Here is a 21,132-nt window from a genome sequence, read left to right as displayed (position 1 = left end):
ATAGGTGATTGGCGCTCCCACAATAGGGAAATAATAAAATATGGAGTATTCACAAAAAAACTCCAATTGTAAATTTTTTTTTTATTGAAAACACAATGCGTTTCGGCTGATGACAGCCTTCCTCAGGTGCCTGGAGATGAAGTGGAGCCTGGACTTATTTATACATCTCCTCAGTTGGGATAGGTGGAGTTATTATTTAACAGTAAAAGCACACCGCATTTAACAATAACAATTGTTCTCAACAGTTTACATCCTGAACAGATCATTAAAGTGATCCTGTCGTCAGGATTGTGCTAAGTAAACTACCGGCAATGTCAGGTTGACGCCATTAAACTGATTAAAATGATGCCTGAGTTGATGAAATCAGTTTTGTAGTTGTTGTGTAATCTTGATTTGCAGTTTGGAGATAATGATATTCTCGTGCTTCTGGGCGGGCCTGTGGGTGGGGGCTTATGTTGGTGCTCTGTTCTGATATTCATCATTGTGGCTTAAATAACAGGTCACTGATCCTTCAGTGACTTGCCTCCTATTTTAAATACTGCTCTTGCGCAGGTCATATTGTGGTCTTTTGAAAAAATTTCTTTAACTTTAGCAACAACAATATGAGCTGCGCAAGAGCATTTCATCAACTCAGGTATCATTTTAATCAGTCTAACAGTGCCAACCTGACACTGCCCTGTAGTTTACTTAGCACTATCCTGATGACAGGTTCGCTTTAAATAAAAAATTTGTTTTATATGACCTCATGGGAAGGGCAAAAAACGCCAGAATAACACAAAATTATATTGTACATTTAAGTGCTATCTTGCAGGAAAGGATGAGCTGAAACAGTTATCGCTCCAGATATAATTACTTGTCAGCACAAGGTCTGCATGACAACAAATACACCAAACAGTGTTCTAAACATATTGAAAGGTTTAACAAGAAAAAAGTCTAGCAAGAAAAAGGCTATTCCATAATCTAAAGAGAAGCTCAAAGGGCTTTGTTCAGGAAAGCTTTATTCATTTCAACGACTCCTTGCAGATAAAAGATGTAGGTAAGTATCTTTCAGAGAATAGAACACCTTTCTAAAAGGATATGGATATGTACACTAAATGTGCTCTACTATATCGTTCAGACTATCAGGGTGTAGACTTTGTAATTTACAGATCCAATAAAACTCCTTTGAATTTAATGCTTTTTTTCTCTTTGGTATTTCACTACTTATCTGTTCCAAGGGTGTAACTTTGATCACATCAAAATTCTTTTCATGTTTAATAGTGACATGACGTGAAGGACGTTCCTTCAAAACAACATTTTTAGTGTTTTGTCTATATCCATTCATGTAAGACCGATTTTAATGTTTGTATTGTGCGGCCAACATATTGAAGACCGCAAATACAATTAATCGCATAAATGACATAATTGAAGTTGAATGATAAACTATGAGTACTTCACCAGTACTGTTCGATGTTATTTGTTTAGAACCATGATCAATAATTTTGCAACAGCAACATTTTTTTATCCCACCTCTGAAAAACTAGATAAACACCCTGTGCTGTGTGCTTTTATTGTTAATTAATAACTCCACCTATCCCAACTGAGGCGATGTATAAATGAGTCCAGATCTCCACTTCATATCCAGCCACTTGAGAAAGGCTGTCAGCAGCCGAAACATGTTGGGTTTTTATCTCTGTTTTTAATAAAACAAAATTTTATCAATTGGAGATTCTATTTGTGAATACTCCATTTCTTATTATTTCCATACTGTGGGAGCGCCAATCACCTGGGTCTTTCACCGCAATCATGCAATGCCGGAACTCCACTGGAGGAACTTCTTACAGCATACCTGGTCAGCTGTGCCCAATTGCATCTTAAAGAATCATAGAATGTTAGAGTTGGAAGGGACCTCCAGGGTCATAGTGTCCAACCCCCTGCTCAATGCAGGACTCACAAAACCATCTTGGATGTACAAACTACTCCTAGTGTTGTGCCTGAGTTATCACAACCTATTCTGGGGAGCAAACATTCTGTCTTTCACCTGACCCTTATTTACTACTAATTTACTACACTTTGATAGCGCCACATTTTTCTCTCCTTTTCCCCAAGGGATTTCCATTTTCCTTGTATAAGATTGTGATCATTCATTCCCTTTATGGTAGAGGTGATATGCCCCTCCCCTCCTCTATTACCTTTGATAGTTCCAGTAGATCCAGGCCATTGTGATCACACAAGAAGAAAGAAAAAAGCGGTCTATAGGAGTGCTAAAGCCAATAGATTCAGGACAGTATTGAAAATTATAAGGTGACAGACCTTTATTAATTATTTAATTACTTAGGCATTGATTCCTCGACATCAAAAGATTCCGAGTTCCGTTTTTTTATTTCCTCCCCAAGATACACAAAGATATCTGTAACCTACCTGGCCACCCCAACATATCAGGCATTGGATCTATGACATCTAACCTTTCCCACTATATCGACCTATTTTTACAAAAGTATGTCTTAAACCTTGGGTCTTATCTCAAGGACTCATCCCAACTCCTTAATCTGCTTAAAGAACTCCCTCCTCAGACTGATTGCCTGATTCTCACGTTGGATGTGAGTGCGCTCTACAGTAATATCACTCATGACCTGGGGTTACAGGCAATCAATCACTACCTTAATGCTGATGTTTCTATGCCCCTTGAACAAAAGGAATTTTTTTTGGAAGCCATTCATTTTATTTTAAATAATAATGTTTTTACATTTGAAAGTACTGTTCTTCTCCAGGTAAGGGGCTGCGCAATGGGAATGAGATTCGCTCCTAGTTACGCTAACTTGTACATGGGCGTATTTTAATCTGTCTTCATCGTGCAGTCCCCTTTGGCGCTAGGCCATATAGTTTTTTATCGTCGCTACATAGACTATTTATTTCTTCTATGGAGGGGCTCAAAAACTACAGCCCTCAGATTTATAGAGTATCTCAATAAAAATCCCTCGGGGCTGGTCTTTACAGCATCTATTTTGGAAAGTGCCCTCCAGTACCTTGACCTGATGGTGCGGTTTGATGACACTGGGAGGGTGTTCACGTCAACACATTTCAAACATGTGGATGTTAATAGTTATCTCTGATTCAATAGTGGACACCTTTCTAAGTGGGTCACCAATATTCCTTATGGTCAGTACTGGAGGGTACGAAAAAACTGTACGAAGGATCATGACTTCATTGAAGAATCAAAAATTCTAAAGAAAAGGTTTAGCCAGAAGGGTTATCCCAAAAGATTATTAACTGACGCATTTAATAAAACTAAACACCTTACTCAAGACCTATGTATTAGTAAGATCCAATCAGCAAAGGTCGATGAAAATAAAGTTGCTGAGTTATCTGATTGAAGTTTAGTCACCACTTTCAATCAATCCCAAGTGACTATTCAGAGGATGTTAAACAAATTTTGGTTTATCCTAAAAGCCGATCCAGTTCTCTCTAAACATCTTCCTAATAAACCGAAAATTATTTATAGAAGGAACCGGAACCTACGTAATCTAGTGGTGCCGAGTAACTCCTATTTTCAACCTGAGTTGGGTAAAGGAATCTGTAGTCCCAACAATGGTTGTTTTTCATGTAACACTTCTAAGTGCTTATGTTGTGGGACTATTACCAGTGGGATCACAGCCTTCTCATCCCAGACAACGGGCAAAACTTTTTCTATCAATTGTCAATCTGTGTATGTTGTGTATCTGCTGCAGTGCACATACGGCCTGCCATATGTGGGCTGCACGATACAGACAATACATGCTCATCTTAATAAACATCGGCACAACATTCGTACCGGGTATCAATTGCATAGTGTTTTAAGCACTTTAGTACGGTACATCAAAAAGATCCAAAGTTTTTGAGACTCACCATAATTGATCATGTGGCGGATACTGCCCCTGATCGTTATGGTGGTCTCATTAATAAAGAAAGCTTCTGGATTTTTAAACTTGGCACATTGGCCCCTTAAGGGTTAAATTTAACTATAGATAATGTGGTCAATTAGTGCCTTTTCATTCCCTTTTTTTATTTTTTATATTGTCACACTAGTCCTAGTTTTTATGTCAGAACTTGTATGTGCTTTAATAGATTATATTTTTAGGTGTGTATTATATGCTCCTTCTTTTAGTTAGTTTTACATTCATTGTTTTTTTATCTAATTTCTTTTATTGGTTTGCTGGCTTGCCACCAGCATCCTAAGGGTGTAATGAGGTCATAATATTGTTGTAAACTTATTGGTCCGCTGCCCCTATAAGTATGTCATTTCCTCTTTTAATCTTTGTACCACCTGATGAAGGTAGCAGACCGCTACCGAAACACGTTGTGGAGCATAAGTAATTAATAAAGGTCTGTTACCTTATAATTTTCAATACTGTCCTGAATCCTCTCTTGGCTTTAGCGCTCCTGCAGACCGCTTTTTTCTTTCTTCATTTCCACGTCCCGTCCGAGGGTATGCCCCAGGAGCTGCTCTGGGCCTGCTTTAATCATCTGTTTATGAGTTAGGACCTCCCGTGATCACGTGACTAGATCCAGTTATAGCTGCAAGTTACTACAGCAACGAGGTCCTCACCTCGGAGTAATCAGCTGAGGTTGGAGGAGGTGAGTGAGCCATCGATCCCCCCCTTCCTTTCTTCAGCCCACTGGATCACCAGGTGCTTTTCATGGTGCGCTTGTCTCCCTTCTTTTTTGTCTCTTATTATGGTCACACAGTACTACATAGAGTTCGACTGTCATTGACCAAAGTCTTTCCAGGCCTAAATAATTTAGAGGTAGAATATAGCTTGTCCATTGTCAAGGATGCATCCATGTCTAATTTACCTGAAAGATCATTGGTGTTAGTAATTTCTAACACAGTTCCATCCATTCAGTTCAGTAGTCCTCAGAAAGTAGAGTTTACTTTAGTAATCTTTGACGACTTCCTTCACTTTCTCTTTCTTGGTTACAAAATTTGTGGCCTTGTCCCGAAGTTCAATCACTTGTGACCGGCAAGGAGCTTCCACTTTGACGCCTCCTAAGTTGACGATTTCAGATCCGCCTTGATGTTCTTCATTTTATCTCTCATGTCCTTGGTGAACTGGTGAAGGTTCCTCCTCAGGCACGGCATTTGCTTTTTGATGGCCTTTGACCTGAAAGAAACTATAAGATTATGTGCACTCAGAGCATATATGAAGTGGATTTTCCAGACTGAAGATGTCTGCATATTACCATTGCAGCATTATGGATGAGAATTCATTAAATCTAGTTTACATGCGGCAGTTAATCCACAGTATGTGAATCTATGTTGGGGATTTCACCCATTGCAATGTGAAGTGTGGAACCACTCAGTTCCACCATCACATCTGCCTTAGCAAAAGGGCACAGTTATACTACCAGGACTCAGGAAAGCTGTGGTCAGAGAAAAAGTAGGAGACCATGGACTACCTAAGGTTCCACTACCTGAGACATGAAAACAAAGTTGATGTGAGAGTGTTTTGACTTATTGGGGAGGCTCTAACAGAGCCATTCCCAATGTAACCCAAGATGTTCGATAAGGATACTTGCTTATAAAGAGTTTGAATAAAGCATCCCAGTGGGTTTTTATTGAGGTATGACAGTCTTATTCTATAGAGCAATTAAAGGGGTAACAAGCTATTTCTACAGGACCTGGAATAAATGCAAACATACCCAACCAGCGGGAATACACAGGAATAAAGAAGATCAACATCCATAACTGCTGCAGTACCATAGGGAGGCTCTGTGCTGGGGATTGGTGACAGACAGGGAAAGTTGGTTAGAGCCTTAGTAAGATGGGCAAAAGTCAGGCTTTGCTCCAATTGGAGCCTCATTTTACACAGAGGCATATGATTTTTCTTTGTTGTGACAGTATTTGTAGATATGAGCCGCCAGCATGAACTAAGTGTACGAGGGGCGATCCAAAAGTAATGATAGTCAATACTAAACACAATGAATATAGTAAAAAAAAAAAAATTATTTTTCTACATAGTCTCCTAACAAGTCTATACATTTAGTCCATCTTTTTTCTAACCTTAGAATTCCCTTCGAAAAAAATTCTTGATCTTGACCCTCAAAAAAATCCCCAACAGCGGTTATCACGTTGCTATTGTCGTCAAATTTCTTGCCCCGGAGGTGTTCCTTGAGCCGAGGAAAGAGAAAGAAGTCACTGGGGGCTAGATCTGGCGAATAGGGGGGGTGTTCCACCAGTTCAAAGCCCGCTTCTTGAATGGTAGCCATGGCAACTGCAGCTTTGTGATCCGGCGCGTTATCTTGGTGAAACAGCACTCCAGCCCGCAGTTTGCCGCGCCTTTTCTCCTTGATAACCTCCCGCAATCTTCTTATTTGTTCTGCGTTAGTAGGAGCCCGTAATAGTGGCTCCCTTCTCCAAATAGTCCACCATAATAATTCCTTCAGCGTTCCAAAAAACGGACGCCATAACCTTCCCTGCTGAGCTTGACACTTTGAATTTCTTCGGCTTCGGTTCGTTGGCTCGTTTCTATGTCATCGATTGTTGTTTCGTTTCGGGATCAAAGTGGTTGATCCAGGTCTTGTCCATGGTCATAAAACGTGACAAAAAATTCTCCTTGTCTGCTTGGAACTTTTCGAGATTTGCTATTGAAATGTCAACTCGTTTCTTCTTTTGCTCGTCGGTTAACATTTTTGGCAACCAACGTGCCGAGACCTTTCTCATATGCAATTCTTTTGCAAGGATTCTTTGAATACTGCCATATGAGATCCCTGTGACCTCAGCTACATGCCTGATAGTCACTCTTCGATCGGCCAATACAACTTCTTCAACTTTTTTCACGTTTTCTTCATTGAGGGACGTGGATGGGCGTCCTTCACGATGTTCATCTTCCGTCGATGTTCTTCCCAGCTTAAATTCCTTGGCCCAGCATGCAACTGTGGAATATGGAGGAGAAGAGTCCCCCAATGTTTCCACCAAGTCGCTGTGTATGTCTTTGGTAGTCATTTTTTTCAAGCAGAGGTATTTGATGACAGCTCTGAGCTCGTTTTTTTCCATTTTGAGTTCCTATTCAAATGAATGTAGCTCCCGGGAATTGTGGCCTATTTAAGTGATTTTTTTTTCCTGGACTAGTGGGTACCTAAGAGAGAAGAAAACATTTTATTTTAATTTCTGTGTGCAATAGAAATAACCGATTATCATTACTTTTGGATCGCCCCTCGTATATGTGGTGCATTCTCTCCTTGGAGCTCCTGTTTCAGACAAGGCAGCTGAAATCACTAAAATGAAACAAATAGGCTAGATAAATGAATTAAAATGTAAAATAAATAATGTTTAAAGCAAAATGATTCTAAGGAAGAAAGAGTTTCCTTTCCCTTTAAGAATATTGATCAGCAAAATAAAAAAACTCTGCTTTTTTGTTTTTTTAGGTTCTAGATAAATAGAAAATGTAATAAAAAAAAATAAAATCATATAGATGTTGATTTTTTTTTCTTTTACATCCTTATGTGTTTTCTAGATTCTGAAAATGAATATGACATGCAAGATGATCACCTTTCCAAGTCAAATGTCCATTCAGCATTCCAGAATTCCATTGGGTCATTTTCACCCTCTAAACATGGAGAATATTTTCCCAGTCCTCCATACATGATCACACACTCTACATCTCACATTGGGGATCAGGTATATATATGTTCTGAATGTGGGGACAGTTTTAACTGCAAGTCTCATCTAGTGTCTCATCAGAAGATCCACACGGGTAAAAAACAATTTGTGTGTTCGGACTGTGGAAAATGTTTTGCATATAACTCTCACTTGGCCAGGCATCAGATCATACACACGGGGGAGAAACCATTTTCATGTGAGAACTGTGGGAAATCCTTTACCCAGAAGTCCTACCTCGTCCTGCACGAAAGATGCCACACGGGTGAAAAACCATTTTCCTGCTCGGAATGTGGGAAATGCTTTGCTCGGAATGCCAGTCTGTGTATGCATCAGAGAATTCACACGGGAGAGAAACCATACTCATGCCTGGAGTGCGGCAAAAGTTTTTCACAAAGATCTTACCTTCTTCTCCATCAGACGTGTCATAGAGGAGAAAAACCTTTCTCGTGTCCTGACTGTGGAAAGTGTTTCACTACAAACTCATATCTTGTTAAGCACCAAAGGACTCACATTAGTGATAAAACACACGCATAGTTAGTGCTTAATTTTATTGTTTTAAGTAAATTAACCCTTATTTTCTAGTGGGAAATAGAGATAAAAGTATAACTCCACAAATGAGCCCAGTGTTGAAGTCACTTTGTTGTATTATGTGGTTCAGCAGTGCATCTATGAGATCCTTACACATGTACAACAGTATCCACTTCATTATTGAACAGTGATTGGACACCACAGATTATATCCTAATAGTTTGCTCTATGACTAGGCATCCTTGATCACTAGAGATGAGTAGATCAGGCAAAATTTGAATTCACCTGTTCGCACTGACTTTCCTGGGAGATTAGATTCGCAGAGAAGTTATTCTCCTTGAATTTAATGTCCCTTATTGTGCTCTAGGGTCTCTCCAGATACCAGAGCATAATAAATGTAAGATGTAAAACAAAAGATATCCTTTTACTGACAGCATACCTCTCTAGGCCTCACCATCACCCATCCGGTCCTCGACTCATTTTCTGATCGCCTTTGCTTGCGCTGAAATCCCTGGGCCCCTTGCGCTAGTCTAGCATTTACAGCTCTGGTGAGGCCCAGGAGGGTTCTTTGCAAGCGTGCAAAATGTCATGATGTCACTTCGAGAGCAGTGCCTTTTGCTTGCACACGCACAGAACTGTTCTGGATCTCATCAGAGCCGGAAGTCCCGGCGTAACGTGAGAGGCCACAGCTTTACGAAATTGGTTATAATATTTCGTGTTAAGTAAATCTCCATTTTCCAGGTCCAGCAGCTAATGAATTTTATATATAAATTCTGGGATTGTAGGCTGCTGATCCGATATCCAGTCTTGAGCATTCTTTCTTGCATGTATAGCATTCGGGCCACTGCTATTTTACCATGGTCATCAATCCTTAAATCTTCAGTGTACCCCAATATACATACAAAGGGAAAGGGAATTAGATCGGCCGAGTAGACTCTATTTATAATATATAGAACCCCTCTCCAGAATGCTTTTAGATTAGGACAGGACCACATCATATGCAGCATGGATGCGGCACTATGTCACATAAGAACTGATGGGTTCCGTATACTCAATGTATGAAATAAAGATTAGATAGCCTATGAGACTCACTTAGACACAGTTGTGAAACTGTCATCAACTTCCTGCCAATGACCTTCTTCTATAGGGCCAATATCTCTCCCATTTATACTTAGAGGTTGCTGGATATTTTGCCAACACCAGTTTCAACGGAGCATTATAAAGCATGGAAATCAGTCAATTAGTTATTAGAATTTGCCATCCTCTGTATTTTCTTATTCTTGGGTACTGTACCATTTAGATTGAACCCCCTTGCCTCATACGCATCACACAACACCGAGATATTTATAAAATTCAGTATGAGGAATTTCAAACTCCCTTTGTAGTTGAGCAAACTCGTTAATCACAGCTCCTGAGAAAATATGAGGTAATCTATGGATTCTCCTTAATACCCAGCTGTTAAACTCCTCCAAGTAAAACCCATTAGGAAGTCACGGGGTCTCCTATAATAAAGTGTACTTGATGACTCCCTGTAAATTCTGTAGATACCTCACCTTCTACCATAATTTATGAGTTTGCATTAGAGTCAGAATTCTCACTAAGGACACTAAAGTTATGTGCCTCCAGTGCCCTATACAACTTAGATGTACAGTGGGTACGGAAAGTATTCAGACCCCTTTACATTTTTCACTTTGTTTCATTGCAGTCATTTGGTAAATTCTAAAAAGTTCATTTTTTCCCCCTCATTAACCCCTTAACGACCTTGGTTCTTTCTGTTTTTATGTTTTCATTTTTTGCTCCCCTTCTTCCTAGAGCCAGAACTTTTTTAGTTTTCGTTCAATATGGCCATGTGAGGGCTTATTTTTTGCGGGACGAGTTGTACTTTTAAACGCCATCACTGGTTTTACCATATCATGTGCAGGAAAACGAGAAAAAAATTCCAAGTGCGGTGAAATTGCAAAAAAATGCAATTCCACAGTTGTTTTTGGGTCCTTTTTTTTACCAAGTTCACTGATTGCTAAAACTGACCTGCCATCATTATTCTCCGGGTCATTACGAGTTCGTAGACACCAAACATGTACAGGTTCTTTTTTATTCAAGTGGTGAAAAAATAATCCAAAGTTTGCTAAAAAAAAAAAAAAAAATGACGCCATTTTCCTAGACCCGTAGCGTCTCCATTTTTCAGGATCTGGAGCCGGGTGAGGGCTTATTTTTTGAGCGCTGGGCTGACTTTTTTATTGATACTATTTTGGGGTAGATCCGATGCTTTGATCGCCCATTATTGCATTTTATTGCAATGTTGCAGCGACCAAAAAAACGTAAATCTGGCGTTTAGAATTTTTTTTCTCGTTAAGCCATTTACCCATTGGATTAATTCTTCTTTTATATTGATAGATCGGCAATTCTGAATGCGGCGATACCAAATATGTGTATGTGGGTTTTTTTTTTAATTATTTTATTTTGAATGGGGTGAAAGGGGGGTGATTTAAACTTTAATATTTTTTTACTATTTTTAAAAACATTTTTTTTACACTTACTGCATGCTTCAATAGTCTCCATAGGAGACTAGAAGCAGCAGTTGTCTGATTGCTTCTACTGCATACAGGCTATGAGCAGATCGCTTGTATGCAGCAGAAATGCTCACTTCCTATGAGCACCGACCACTAGGTGGCTCTCATAGCAATTGAGACATGACAACCAAAGTCGTCTGCTGCAGACCCTGGGTTGTCATGCCCACCCATCGATGACCCGCGATCACGTGACGGGGTCACCGATGGGCGGGGCTTAGGACGCGCTTCCCGGAAGCGCGAGTTAAATGCCGCTGTCAGACATTGACAGCGGCATTTAACATGTTAACAGCTGCGGGTGGATCGCGATTCCACCCGCGGCTGTTGTGGGCACATGTCAGCTGTAATAATCAGCTGACATGTGCTCGGTTCAGTGTGGGCTCAGCGCCGGAGCCCCCGCTGAACCGGCCTTTCCGACCAGGTGCGTACTATTACTGCCCTTGTCAGAAAGGGGTTAAAGTACACTCTGCACCCCATCTTGACTGAAAAAAACTGAAATGTAGATATTTTTGCAAATGTATTAAAAAAGAAAAACTGAAATATCACATGGTCATAAACCTCCTTGCAGATCCTCTCCAGTTCCATCAGGTTGGATGGTGAACGTTGGTGGACAGCCATTTTCAGGTCTCTGCAGAGATGCTCAATTGGGTTTAGGTCAGGGCTCTGGCTGGGCCAGTCAAGAATGGTCACAGAGTTGTTCTGAAGCCACTCCTTCGTTATTTTAGTTGTGTGTTTAGGGTCATTGTCTTGTTTTAAGGTGAACCTTCGGCCAAGTCTGAGGTCCAGAGCACTCTGGAAGAGGTTTTCATCCAGGATGTCTCTGTACTTGGCCACATTCATGTTTCCTTCAATTGCAACCAGTTGTCCTGTCCCTGCAGCTTAAAAACACCCCCATAGCATGATGCTGCCACCATCATGTTTCACTGTTGGGATTGTATTGGGCAGGTGATGAGCAGTGCCTGGTTTTCTCCACACATACCGCTTAGAATTATCACCAAAAAGTACCACCTTCATCTCATCAGACCAGAGAATCTTATTTCTCATAGTCTGGGAGTCCTTCATGAGTTTTTGAGCAAACTCTATGTGGGCTTTCATATGTCTTGCACTGAGGAGAGGCTTGCTTCCGTCGGGCCACTCTGCCATAAAGGCCCGACTGGTGGAGGGCTGCAGTGATAGTTGACTTTGTGTATCTTTCTCCCATCTCCCTACTGCATCTCTGGAGCTCAGCCTCTGGAGTGATCTTGGGGTTCTTCTTTACCTCTCTCACCAAGACTCTTCTCCCACGATTGCTTAGTTTGGCTGGACAGCCAGGTCTAGGAAGACTTCTGGTGGTCCCAAACTTTTTCCGTTTAAGGATTATGGAGGCCACTGTGCTCTTAGGAGCCTTGAGTAATTCAGAAATTCTTTTGTAATCTTGGCCAGATCTGTGCCTTGCCACAATTCTGTTTCTGAGCTCCTTGGGCAGTTCCTTTGAGCTCATGATTCTCATTTGGTCTGACATGTACTGTGAGCTGTGAGGTCTTATACACTGCTCAAAAAAATAAAGGGAACACTCAAATAACATCCTAGATCTGAATGTATGAAATATTCTCCTTGAATACTTTGTTCTGTACAAAGTTGAATGTGCTGACAAAAAAATCACACAAAAATCATCAATGGAAATCAAATTTATTAACCAATGAAGGCCTTGATTTGGAGTCACCCCCAAAATTAAAGTGGAAAAACACACTACAGGCTGATCCAACTTTGATGTAATGTCCTTAAAACAAATCAAAATGAGGCTCAGTATTGTGTGTGGCCTCCACGTGCCTGTATGACCTCCCTACAACGCCTGGGCATGCTTCTGATGAGGTTGCGGATGGTCTCCTGTGGGATCTCCTCCCAGACCTGGACTAAAGCATCCGCCAACTCCTGGACTGTCTGTGGTGCAACGTTGGTGGATGGAGCGAGACATGATGTCCCAGATGTGCTCAATCGGATCCAGGTCTGGGGAACGGACGGGCCAGTCCATAGCTTCAATGCCTTCATCTTGCAGGAACTGCTGACACACTCCAGCCACATGAGGCCTGGCATTGTCCTGCATTAGGAGGAACCCAGGGCCAACCGCACCAGCATATGGTCTCATAAGGGGTCTGAGGATCTCACCTCGGTACCTAATGGCAGTCAGGCTACCTCTGGCGAGCATATGGAGGGCTGTGCGGCCCTCCAAAGAAATTCCACCCCACACCATTACTGACCCACTGCCAAACCGTTCATGCTGAAGGATGTTGCAGGCAGCAGATTGCTCTCCACGGCGTCTCCAGACTCTGTCACATCTGTCACATGTGCTCAGTGTGAACCTGCTTTCATCTGTGAAGAGCACAGGGCTCCAGTGGCGACTTTGCCAATCCTGGTGTTCTGTGGCAAATGCCAAGCATCCTGCATGGTGTTCGGCTGTGAGCACAACCCCCATCTGTGGCTTTTGGACCTTCATACCACCCTCATGGAGTCGGTTTCTAACCTTTTGTGCAGACACATGCACATTTGTGGCCTGCTGGAGGTCATTTTGCAGGGCTCTGGAGGTGCTCCTCCTGTTCCTCCTTGCACAAAGGCGGAAGTAGGGATCCTGCTGCTGGGTTGTTGCCCTCCTACGGCCCCCTCCATGTCTCCTGTTGTACTGGCCTGTCTCCTGGTAGCGCCTCCAGCCTCTGGACACTACGCTGACAGACACAGCAAACCTTCTTGTCACAGCTCGCATTGATGTGCCATCCTGGATGAGCTGCACTACCTGAGCAACTTCAGCGGGTTGTAGAGTCCGTCTCATGCTACCACGAGTGTGAAAGCACAACCAACATTCAAAAGTGACCAAAACATCAGCCAGAAAGCATTGGTACTGAGATGTGGTCTGTGGTCCCCACCTGCTGAACCACTCCTTTATTGAGTGTGTCTTGATAATTGCCAATAATTTCCATCTGTTGTCTATTCAATTTGCACAACAACATGTGAAATTGTCAATCAGTGTTGCTTCCTAAGTGGACAGTTTGATTTCACAGAAGTTTGATTTACTTGAGTTATATTCTGTTGTTTGAGTGTTCCCTTTATTTTTTTGAGCAGTGTATAAACACGTGTGTGCCTTTCCAAATCAAGTAATATCAGTTTAATTAAACACAGCTGGATTCCAGTGAAGGAGTAGAACCAGGGCTGTGGAGTCGGTAAGCCAAACCTGCGACTCCGACTCCTCAATTTCCCTTACTCCGTATCCACGACTCCGACTCCCACATATATTGCTTATAGTGAAAAATTTATTGTAGTACAATGTGAACATCAGACATTTAATCATTTTTATGATACAATAATCAAGATATTTAGATAGAACATAATATATATTTATTATATATAAAACACTATGTAATAAACTATGTAAGTGGAAAAAACAGTTTTCAACAAAAACATACTAAAATAACATTTGTGCAGTCTGTGAATTTGTTCTAAGAAATAGAATTGCCTCCATCAGATCCTCCTTCATAGATGATCTCAAATCTGACCTAATAATTTTAAGGCTAGAGAACAACCTCTCTACACTAACTTGGGTTGGAGGCAAAGCCGTAACCACATGGGCAACATCTCTAACAATTTCCGGGTATAAAGAAATTGCCTCATGCACAGTCAGTTTTGATGAACGTTTGAATTTTTCTATTTCTTTTGAGAGCAAGTGAAACATTTTGCTGAAATATGGTCAATCTGCTTGCTATAGTGAAATCTTTTTCCTTGCGGCAACGCTTTGCCTGCTCCATGTCATCCAAATACCTGATGAGGATGAAGATATGGCAGCAGTAGCACAGTCAGGAGGACCCAAGTCCTCTTGCTCCTGGCAGTCCTCCTGTAGGCCACTCATCCTAACTGCTACCTCGGTCAGAGCTTCTTTTCCTTTAGTAAGCTGTTGATCATAAAGCAGTATATGATGACTTTGGTCCACATAAACAGCTGCCAGAAAAATTGTATTTTCCAATAGCTGTGTCTCTCTCCGTTTCATTGAAGCAGAAATGCCATCTGCGATTAAACCACCTCTTTGGGACAGGCAAAATAGCAAGTTCTTCCACTCCCTTATCAAAATGCCAGGAGTTAAATCCTCAGCTTGTAATTTTTTAGTCACGGTAAATGGGTGATTAAGCGATTCCTTCAATTCAGCCACCTGTGTCCATTGACCTTCATTTAGGGTTACCTGAGGGTTCGCCATATCTATAAGAAGCGGTTTTAGTTCAAGCAATCGCTCAATCATTAACCCCTTTACCCCCGAGGGTGGTTTGCATGTTAATGACCAGGCCAATTTTTAAAATTCTGACCACTGTCACTTTATGAGGTAGTTACTCTGGAACGCTTCAACGGATCCCCCTGATTCTGAGATTGTTTTTTCGTGACATATTGTATTTCATGATTGTGGTAAAATTTCTTCGATAGCACTTGCGTTTATTTGTGAAAAAAAAGGAAATTTGGCGAAAATTTTGAAAATTTTGCAATTTTCAAAATTTTAATTTTTATGCCCTTAAATCAGAGAGACATGTCACACAAAATACTTAATAAATAACATTTCCCACATGTGTACTTTACATCAGCACAATTTTGGAACCAAAATTTTTTTTTGTTAGGGAGCTATAAGGGTTAAAAGTTGACCAGCGATTTCTCATTTTTCCAACAAAATTTACAAAACCATTTTTTTAGGGACCACATCACATTTGAAGTCACTTTGAGAGGTCTTTATGACAGAAAATACCTAAAAGTGACACCATTCTAAAAACTGCACCCCTCAAGGTGCTCAAAACCACATTCAAGAACTTTATTAACCCTTCAGGTGCTTCACAGGAATTTTTGGAATGTGGAAGAAAAAAATGAACATTTAACTTTTTTCACAAAAATGTTACTTTAGACCCAATTTTTTTTATTTTCACAGGGGTAACAAGAAAAAATGGACCCCAAAATTTGTTGTGCAATTTCCCCTGGGCACGCATATACCCCATATGTGGGGAAAAACCACTGTTTGGGCACACAGCAGGGCTCGGAAGGGAAGGAGCGCCACTTGACTTTTTGATTGTAAAATTTGCTTGAATAATTAGCGGACGCCATGTTGCGTTTGGAGAGCCCCTGATGTGCCTAAACACTGGAGCTCCCCCACAAGTGACCCCATTTTTGAAACTAGACCCCCCAAGGCACCTATCTAGATGCATAGTGAGCACTTGGAACCCCCAGGTGCTTCACAAATTGATTCGTAAAAATGAAAAAGTATTTTTTTTCCCACTTTTTCATTTTTACGAATCAATTTGTGAAGCACCTGGGGGTTCCAAGTGCTCACTATGCATTTAGATAGGTGCCTTGGGGAGTCTAGTTTCCAAAATGGGGTCACTTGTGGGGGAGCTCCAATGTTTAGGCACACAGGGGATCTCCAAACGCAACATGGTGTCCGCTAACAAATTGAATGGAAAATCGGCTCAAATTGTTAGCGGACACCAGGTTGCGTTTGGATTGCCCCTGTGTGCCTAAACATTGGAGCTCCCCTACAAGTGACCCCATTTTGGAAACTAGACCCCCAAGGCACCTATCTAGATGCATAGTGAGCACGTGGAACCCCCAGGTGCTTCACAAATTGATTCGTAAAAATGAAAAAGTGTTTTTTTTCCACTTTTTCATTTTACGCTGTTCCCCTCACCTCCCTGCTCCGTGCCCGGCGTCCTCCTCCCGCTCTGCTCTCTTAAAGGGGCCGCGCGCGCCGTCCTAAGGAGTCCCCGGCCAATGGCCGGAGGACTTCACCATATATAAGGCACCTCCTCCAAAATGGAGTTGCCCGAGCAATGTTGTTGCACTGTTCTACTCTGCTTCAGCCCTCAGGTCCCGTTGCCAGTTACCTGCCAGTTACCTGCCTGATTCCTGCCAGAGTCCTGCCAGTTTGCTGTCTGTTTCCTGCCAGTTATTCCTGCTACCTGCTTGCTAGCCTGAGGTCCGACGGTCTGCCTTACAACTCCTGTCAGTCTGTCTAAGGACCAGCTTGCCCGCTCACCTGGGAGCGCACATCAGCTACCTGCCTGCTTGCTAGCCTGAGGTCCGACGGTCTGCCTTTCTACTCCTGTCAGTCTGTCTATGGACCAGCTTGCCCGCTCACCTGGGAGCGCTCCTCCGCTACCTGCCTGCTTGCCTGCCCGGAGGCTCCGCCGTCACGTGCTGTGACCACCAGCTATTCCAGAGACTCTTGCCCGCTCACCTGGGAGCGCTTCTCCGCTACCTGCCTGCTTGCCTACCTGGAGGCTTCGCCGTCACGTGCTGTGACCACCTGCTATTCCAGAGACTCTCGCTTGCTCACCTGGGAGCACACATCCTCCATCTGCCTTGCTAGCCTACCTGGAGGTTCAGCCATCACAGGTCGTACCTACCCTTTACCTAGAGACTGCCCCGGTCACTTGCCGTGACCTCCAGCCCGTTCACCCAGAGACTGCCCCGGTCACTTGCCGTGACCTCCAGCCCGTTCACCCAGAGACTGCCCCGGTCACTTGCCGTGATCTCCAGCCCGTTCACCCAGAGACTGCCCCGGTCACTTGCCATGACCTCCAGCCCGTTCACCCAGAGACTGCCCCGGTCACTTGCCGTGACCTCAAGCCCGTTCTTCCAGAGACTGTCCCGGTCACTTGCCGTGACCTCCTGCTCGTACACCCAGAGACTGTCCCGGTCACCTGCTGTGACTGCCTGCCTGGTCGCCACCCGCTCCCTTACAAGGACCGCCCCCTTGTATAGTAGCTCAGAGGTTCCGCCTCCCAGACCCGTTACTGTTTGCTCGGGCCATGGAACCCGGTGGCACCCAAGCTCCCTCGCTCTCGGACCTCTGTCATGAACTGTCCCGTCAGAGGTCCCAACAGGAGTCCATCCTGGGTCACCTGCGGAATGTCAATTCTCGCCTGGATACTCTGACTGCTCCACCAGCAACCACCGCCAGTGCCATGACTCGCAACCCGGCAGCTCCGCTGCCCACCAATACCATGGTATCCTACCCCGGACCCCGGCTTTCTGCACCTCCTCGCTTCGGAGGCGACTCCGCCCAGGCTCGGGGCTTCATAAATCAGTGCACCCTGCACTTTGAACTATTGTCCCACCAGTTTAACTCCGACCGGGCCAAAATTGCCTTCATCATGTCCCATCTCACCGGGGAGGCCCTGGCCTGGCTAAATCCTCTATGGGAGAGAGGAGACCCCCTGGTGTCCGACTTGCCTGCCTTCCTCACGGCTTTCCGGAAAGTCTTCGACGAACCCGGACGGAAGACCTCATCCGCATCATCTCTGCTACGCCTCCGTCAGGGAAGTCTCACCGTGGGCCAATATGCCATACGGTTCCGTACCCTTGCCTCGGAGCTGGCCTGGGATAATGACGCTCTGGTATCTGTCTTCTGGGAGGGTCTGTCCGGCCGTATTAAAGATGAACTTGCCGGTCGGGACATTCCTACCACTCTCGATGACCTAATAACTCTTGCCACCCGGATTGACCTACAGTTCCAGGAGCGTGCCAAAGAGGTCACCCGTGAGAAGAGGTTTCCACGTCTAGCTCCTACCTTTCAGAAACTCGTCACTCCCTCCATCTCTCCCCAGGTACACTCTCCTGAGTCTATGCAGGTCGACCAGACCAAGATGGTCAAAACCCGTCAGGACTTACGCCGTGCCGAGGGGAGCTGCTTCTACTGTGGCAGTAAGGAGCACCGGATCCGTGCCTGCCCAGAGAGGTCGGGAAACGCCTGTGTCTAGGTTCGCTCAGAGAGGTCGACCTACACAAGAATAAATCCTCTCCATCTCTGCTGCTGTCAGTTTCAATCGTCTGCGGGGAGAACCGTTATTTCGAACTAGCCCAACTGGACTCTGGAGCAGCCGGGAATCTTATTTCACAGTCCCTGGTAGAGAAATACCGCATCCCCACCAAACCTCTGGCTGTACCCTTGTCTGTTGCTGCCGTGGATGGGGGTCTCTTACCACGCCCCATCCAACTCATCACCGAATCCATTACTCTACAGGTGGGAATGCTGCATTCTGAGAGTATCTCCTTTCATGTTCTGCCTGGACTCTCTCACGCCCTCTTGCTAGGTCTACCTTGGCTCCAGAGACATGCACCCGTGCTTGACTGGCAGACCGGAGAAGTCCTTCGCTGGGGACAGGACTGCCATAAGACCTGTCTGGTTCCCGTCCATCCTTCTCCTACCCCAGCTAATCTACCTGGACTTCCGATTCCTTATTGGTCTTATGCTGATGTCTTTAATAAAAAGGAAGCAGAGACACTACCCCCTCATAGACCATACGACTGCCCTATCGACCTGTTACCCGGTACTACTCCTCCCCGTGGGCGTATTTATCCATTATCCGCTGCTGAGACCCGGTCGATGTCCGAATATATTGAGGAGAATCTGGCCAGGGGATTCATCCGGAAATCTACCTCCCCGGCGGGAGCAGGCTTCTTCTTCGTAAAAAAGAAGGACGGCTCTCTCCGTCCCTGTATAGACTATAGAGGCCTTAACCAAATCACGGTGAAGAATAAGTACCCCCTTCCGCTCATTCCGGAGTTATTTGATCGTCTGAGAGGGGCTAGAATCTTCACCAAACTGGACCTCCGTGGGGCGTACAACCTGGTTCGTATCCGTCAGGGGGATGAATGGAAGACGGCATTCAACACCCGGGACGGCCACTATGAATATCTGGTAATGCCCTTTGGTCTCTGTAACGCTCCTGCCGTCTTTCAAGAGTTGGTCAATGACATCTTCCGGGACCTTCTCTACTCCTGCGTAGTGGTGTACCTGGACGACATCTTGGTCTTCTCTCCGGATCTCCAGACTCACCGGAGGGACGTTCGTCAGGTCCTGCTCAGGCTCAGGCAGAATCACCTCTTCGCTAAATACGAGAAGTGCCTCTTTGAGCAGACCTCGCTTCCGTTTTTGGGCTACATTATTTCTCAGACTGGCCTACGAATGGATCCAGAGAAACTGTCTGCCATCGAGAAATGGCCTCGACCGGAGGGGTTGAAGGCCATTCAGCGGTTCCTGGGCTTCGCCAACTACTACCGCCTCTTCATACCACACTTCTCTTCCCGGACTGCCCCAATTTCCGCGCTCACCCGTAAGGGTACTAATCTCAAAGAGTGGCCGCCCGAAGCAGAGGAGGCCTTTCTTTCCTTAAAACAGGCCTTCTCTTCCGCCCTGGTGCTGCATCGCCCGGACGGCAACAAGCAGTTCTTCCTGGAAGTTGACGCCTCCTCCTCTGGAGCCGGAGCGGTACTTACTCAAAAATCATCTTCCGGGAGGATGGTAACTTGCGGCTTCTTCTCTAAACTCTTCTCCTCCTCAGAGCGCAATTATTCCATAGGAGACCGAGAGTTATTGGCCATCAAACTGGCATTGGAGGAGTGGCGTTACCTGCTCGAGGGGGCTCTTCACCCGGTAATAATTTACACTGACCACAAGAACTTGGCTTACCTCCAGCATGCCCAGAGACTTAACCCGCGCCAAGCCCGGTGGTCCTTGTTTTTTGCTCGCTTTGATTTTGTTCTTCATTTTCGCCCGGCTGACAAAAACGTCAGGGCGGACGCCTTGTCTCGATCCTTTCTGGTGTCTGATCTCGAGGAAGATCCGAAACACATCATCGATCCCGCCAGAGTAATGCAGGTGGCTCCCGTGAGTCTAAATCGTCTCCCTCCCGGAAAGACGTTCGTATCAGTACCTGATCGGGAGAAGATCCTTCACTGGGGTCACTCGTCTAAACTGGCTGGCCATGCCGGTCAAAAAAAGACCCTCCAGCTTATTACCCGGCACTACTGGTGGCCTACCCTGCACAAGGACGTAATAGACTTTGTTTCTGCCTGTGTGTCCTGCGCCCGCAACAAGGTTCCGAGACATCTGCCAGCCGGTCGCCTCCTTCCGCTCCCAGTACCTGCTGCCCCCTGGCAGCATATAGCAATGGACTTTATAACAGACCTCCCAGTCTCTGCCGGTTGTACGGTCATTTGGGTGGTCGCTGACCGCTTCTCCAAGATGGCTCATTTCGTTCCCCTGCCAGGCCTCCCGTCTGCACCCGAGCTAGCTAAAGACTTTATTCGTCACATCTTCCGTCTTCATGGCCTGCCCCTCCACATCGTGTCGGATCGTGGGGTACAGTTCACCTCACGCTTCTGGAGAGCCACTTGTAAACTGCTAGACGTCACCCTGGATTTCTCTTCCGCTTACCACCCACAGTCCAATGGTCAAGTGGAGCGGATCAATCAGAACCTGACCAGTTACCTCCGGCACTTCGTTAATGCCCATCATTCAGACTGGGTGGATCTCCTACCATGGGCCGAGTTCTCTTATAACAATCACGAGAGCGAATCCTCCTCCAAATCCCCGTTTTTTGTAGTCTTCGGTCAGCATCCTCGGATTCCTTTTCCTGTCTCC

At 44.5% G+C, this 21,132-nt stretch overlaps 1 protein-coding gene across 4 annotated transcripts in view; it reads left to right on the top strand.

The window, feature by feature from the left end:
* LOC141273109 (uncharacterized) overlaps positions 1-14,154 on the top strand; it is a 48,464-nt gene extending 34,310 nt beyond the window's left edge. For all 4 annotated transcript variants that reach the window (XM_073684500.1, XM_073684503.1, XM_073684499.1 and 1 more), the window contains one exon: positions 7,473-14,154. In XM_073684500.1, the coding sequence (XP_073540601.1) occupies positions 7,473-8,152 (680 nt within the window). In that variant the 3' untranslated portion in view covers positions 8,153-14,154. The remainder of the gene's footprint in view (positions 1-7,472) is intronic.
* The last annotated feature ends 6,978 nt before the right edge of the window (positions 14,155-21,132 follow it).

This window comes from Phyllobates terribilis, unplaced genomic scaffold, assembly GCF_046119375.1.
Source record: "Phyllobates terribilis strain yellow unplaced genomic scaffold, ASM4611937v1 Scaffold_5__5_contigs__length_657084704, whole genome shotgun sequence".
Lineage (NCBI taxonomy): Eukaryota > Metazoa > Chordata > Amphibia > Anura > Dendrobatidae > Phyllobates > Phyllobates terribilis.
The sequence above is the reverse complement of the archived record's forward strand: the minus strand, read 5'-3'. Positions and strand labels throughout refer to the sequence as shown.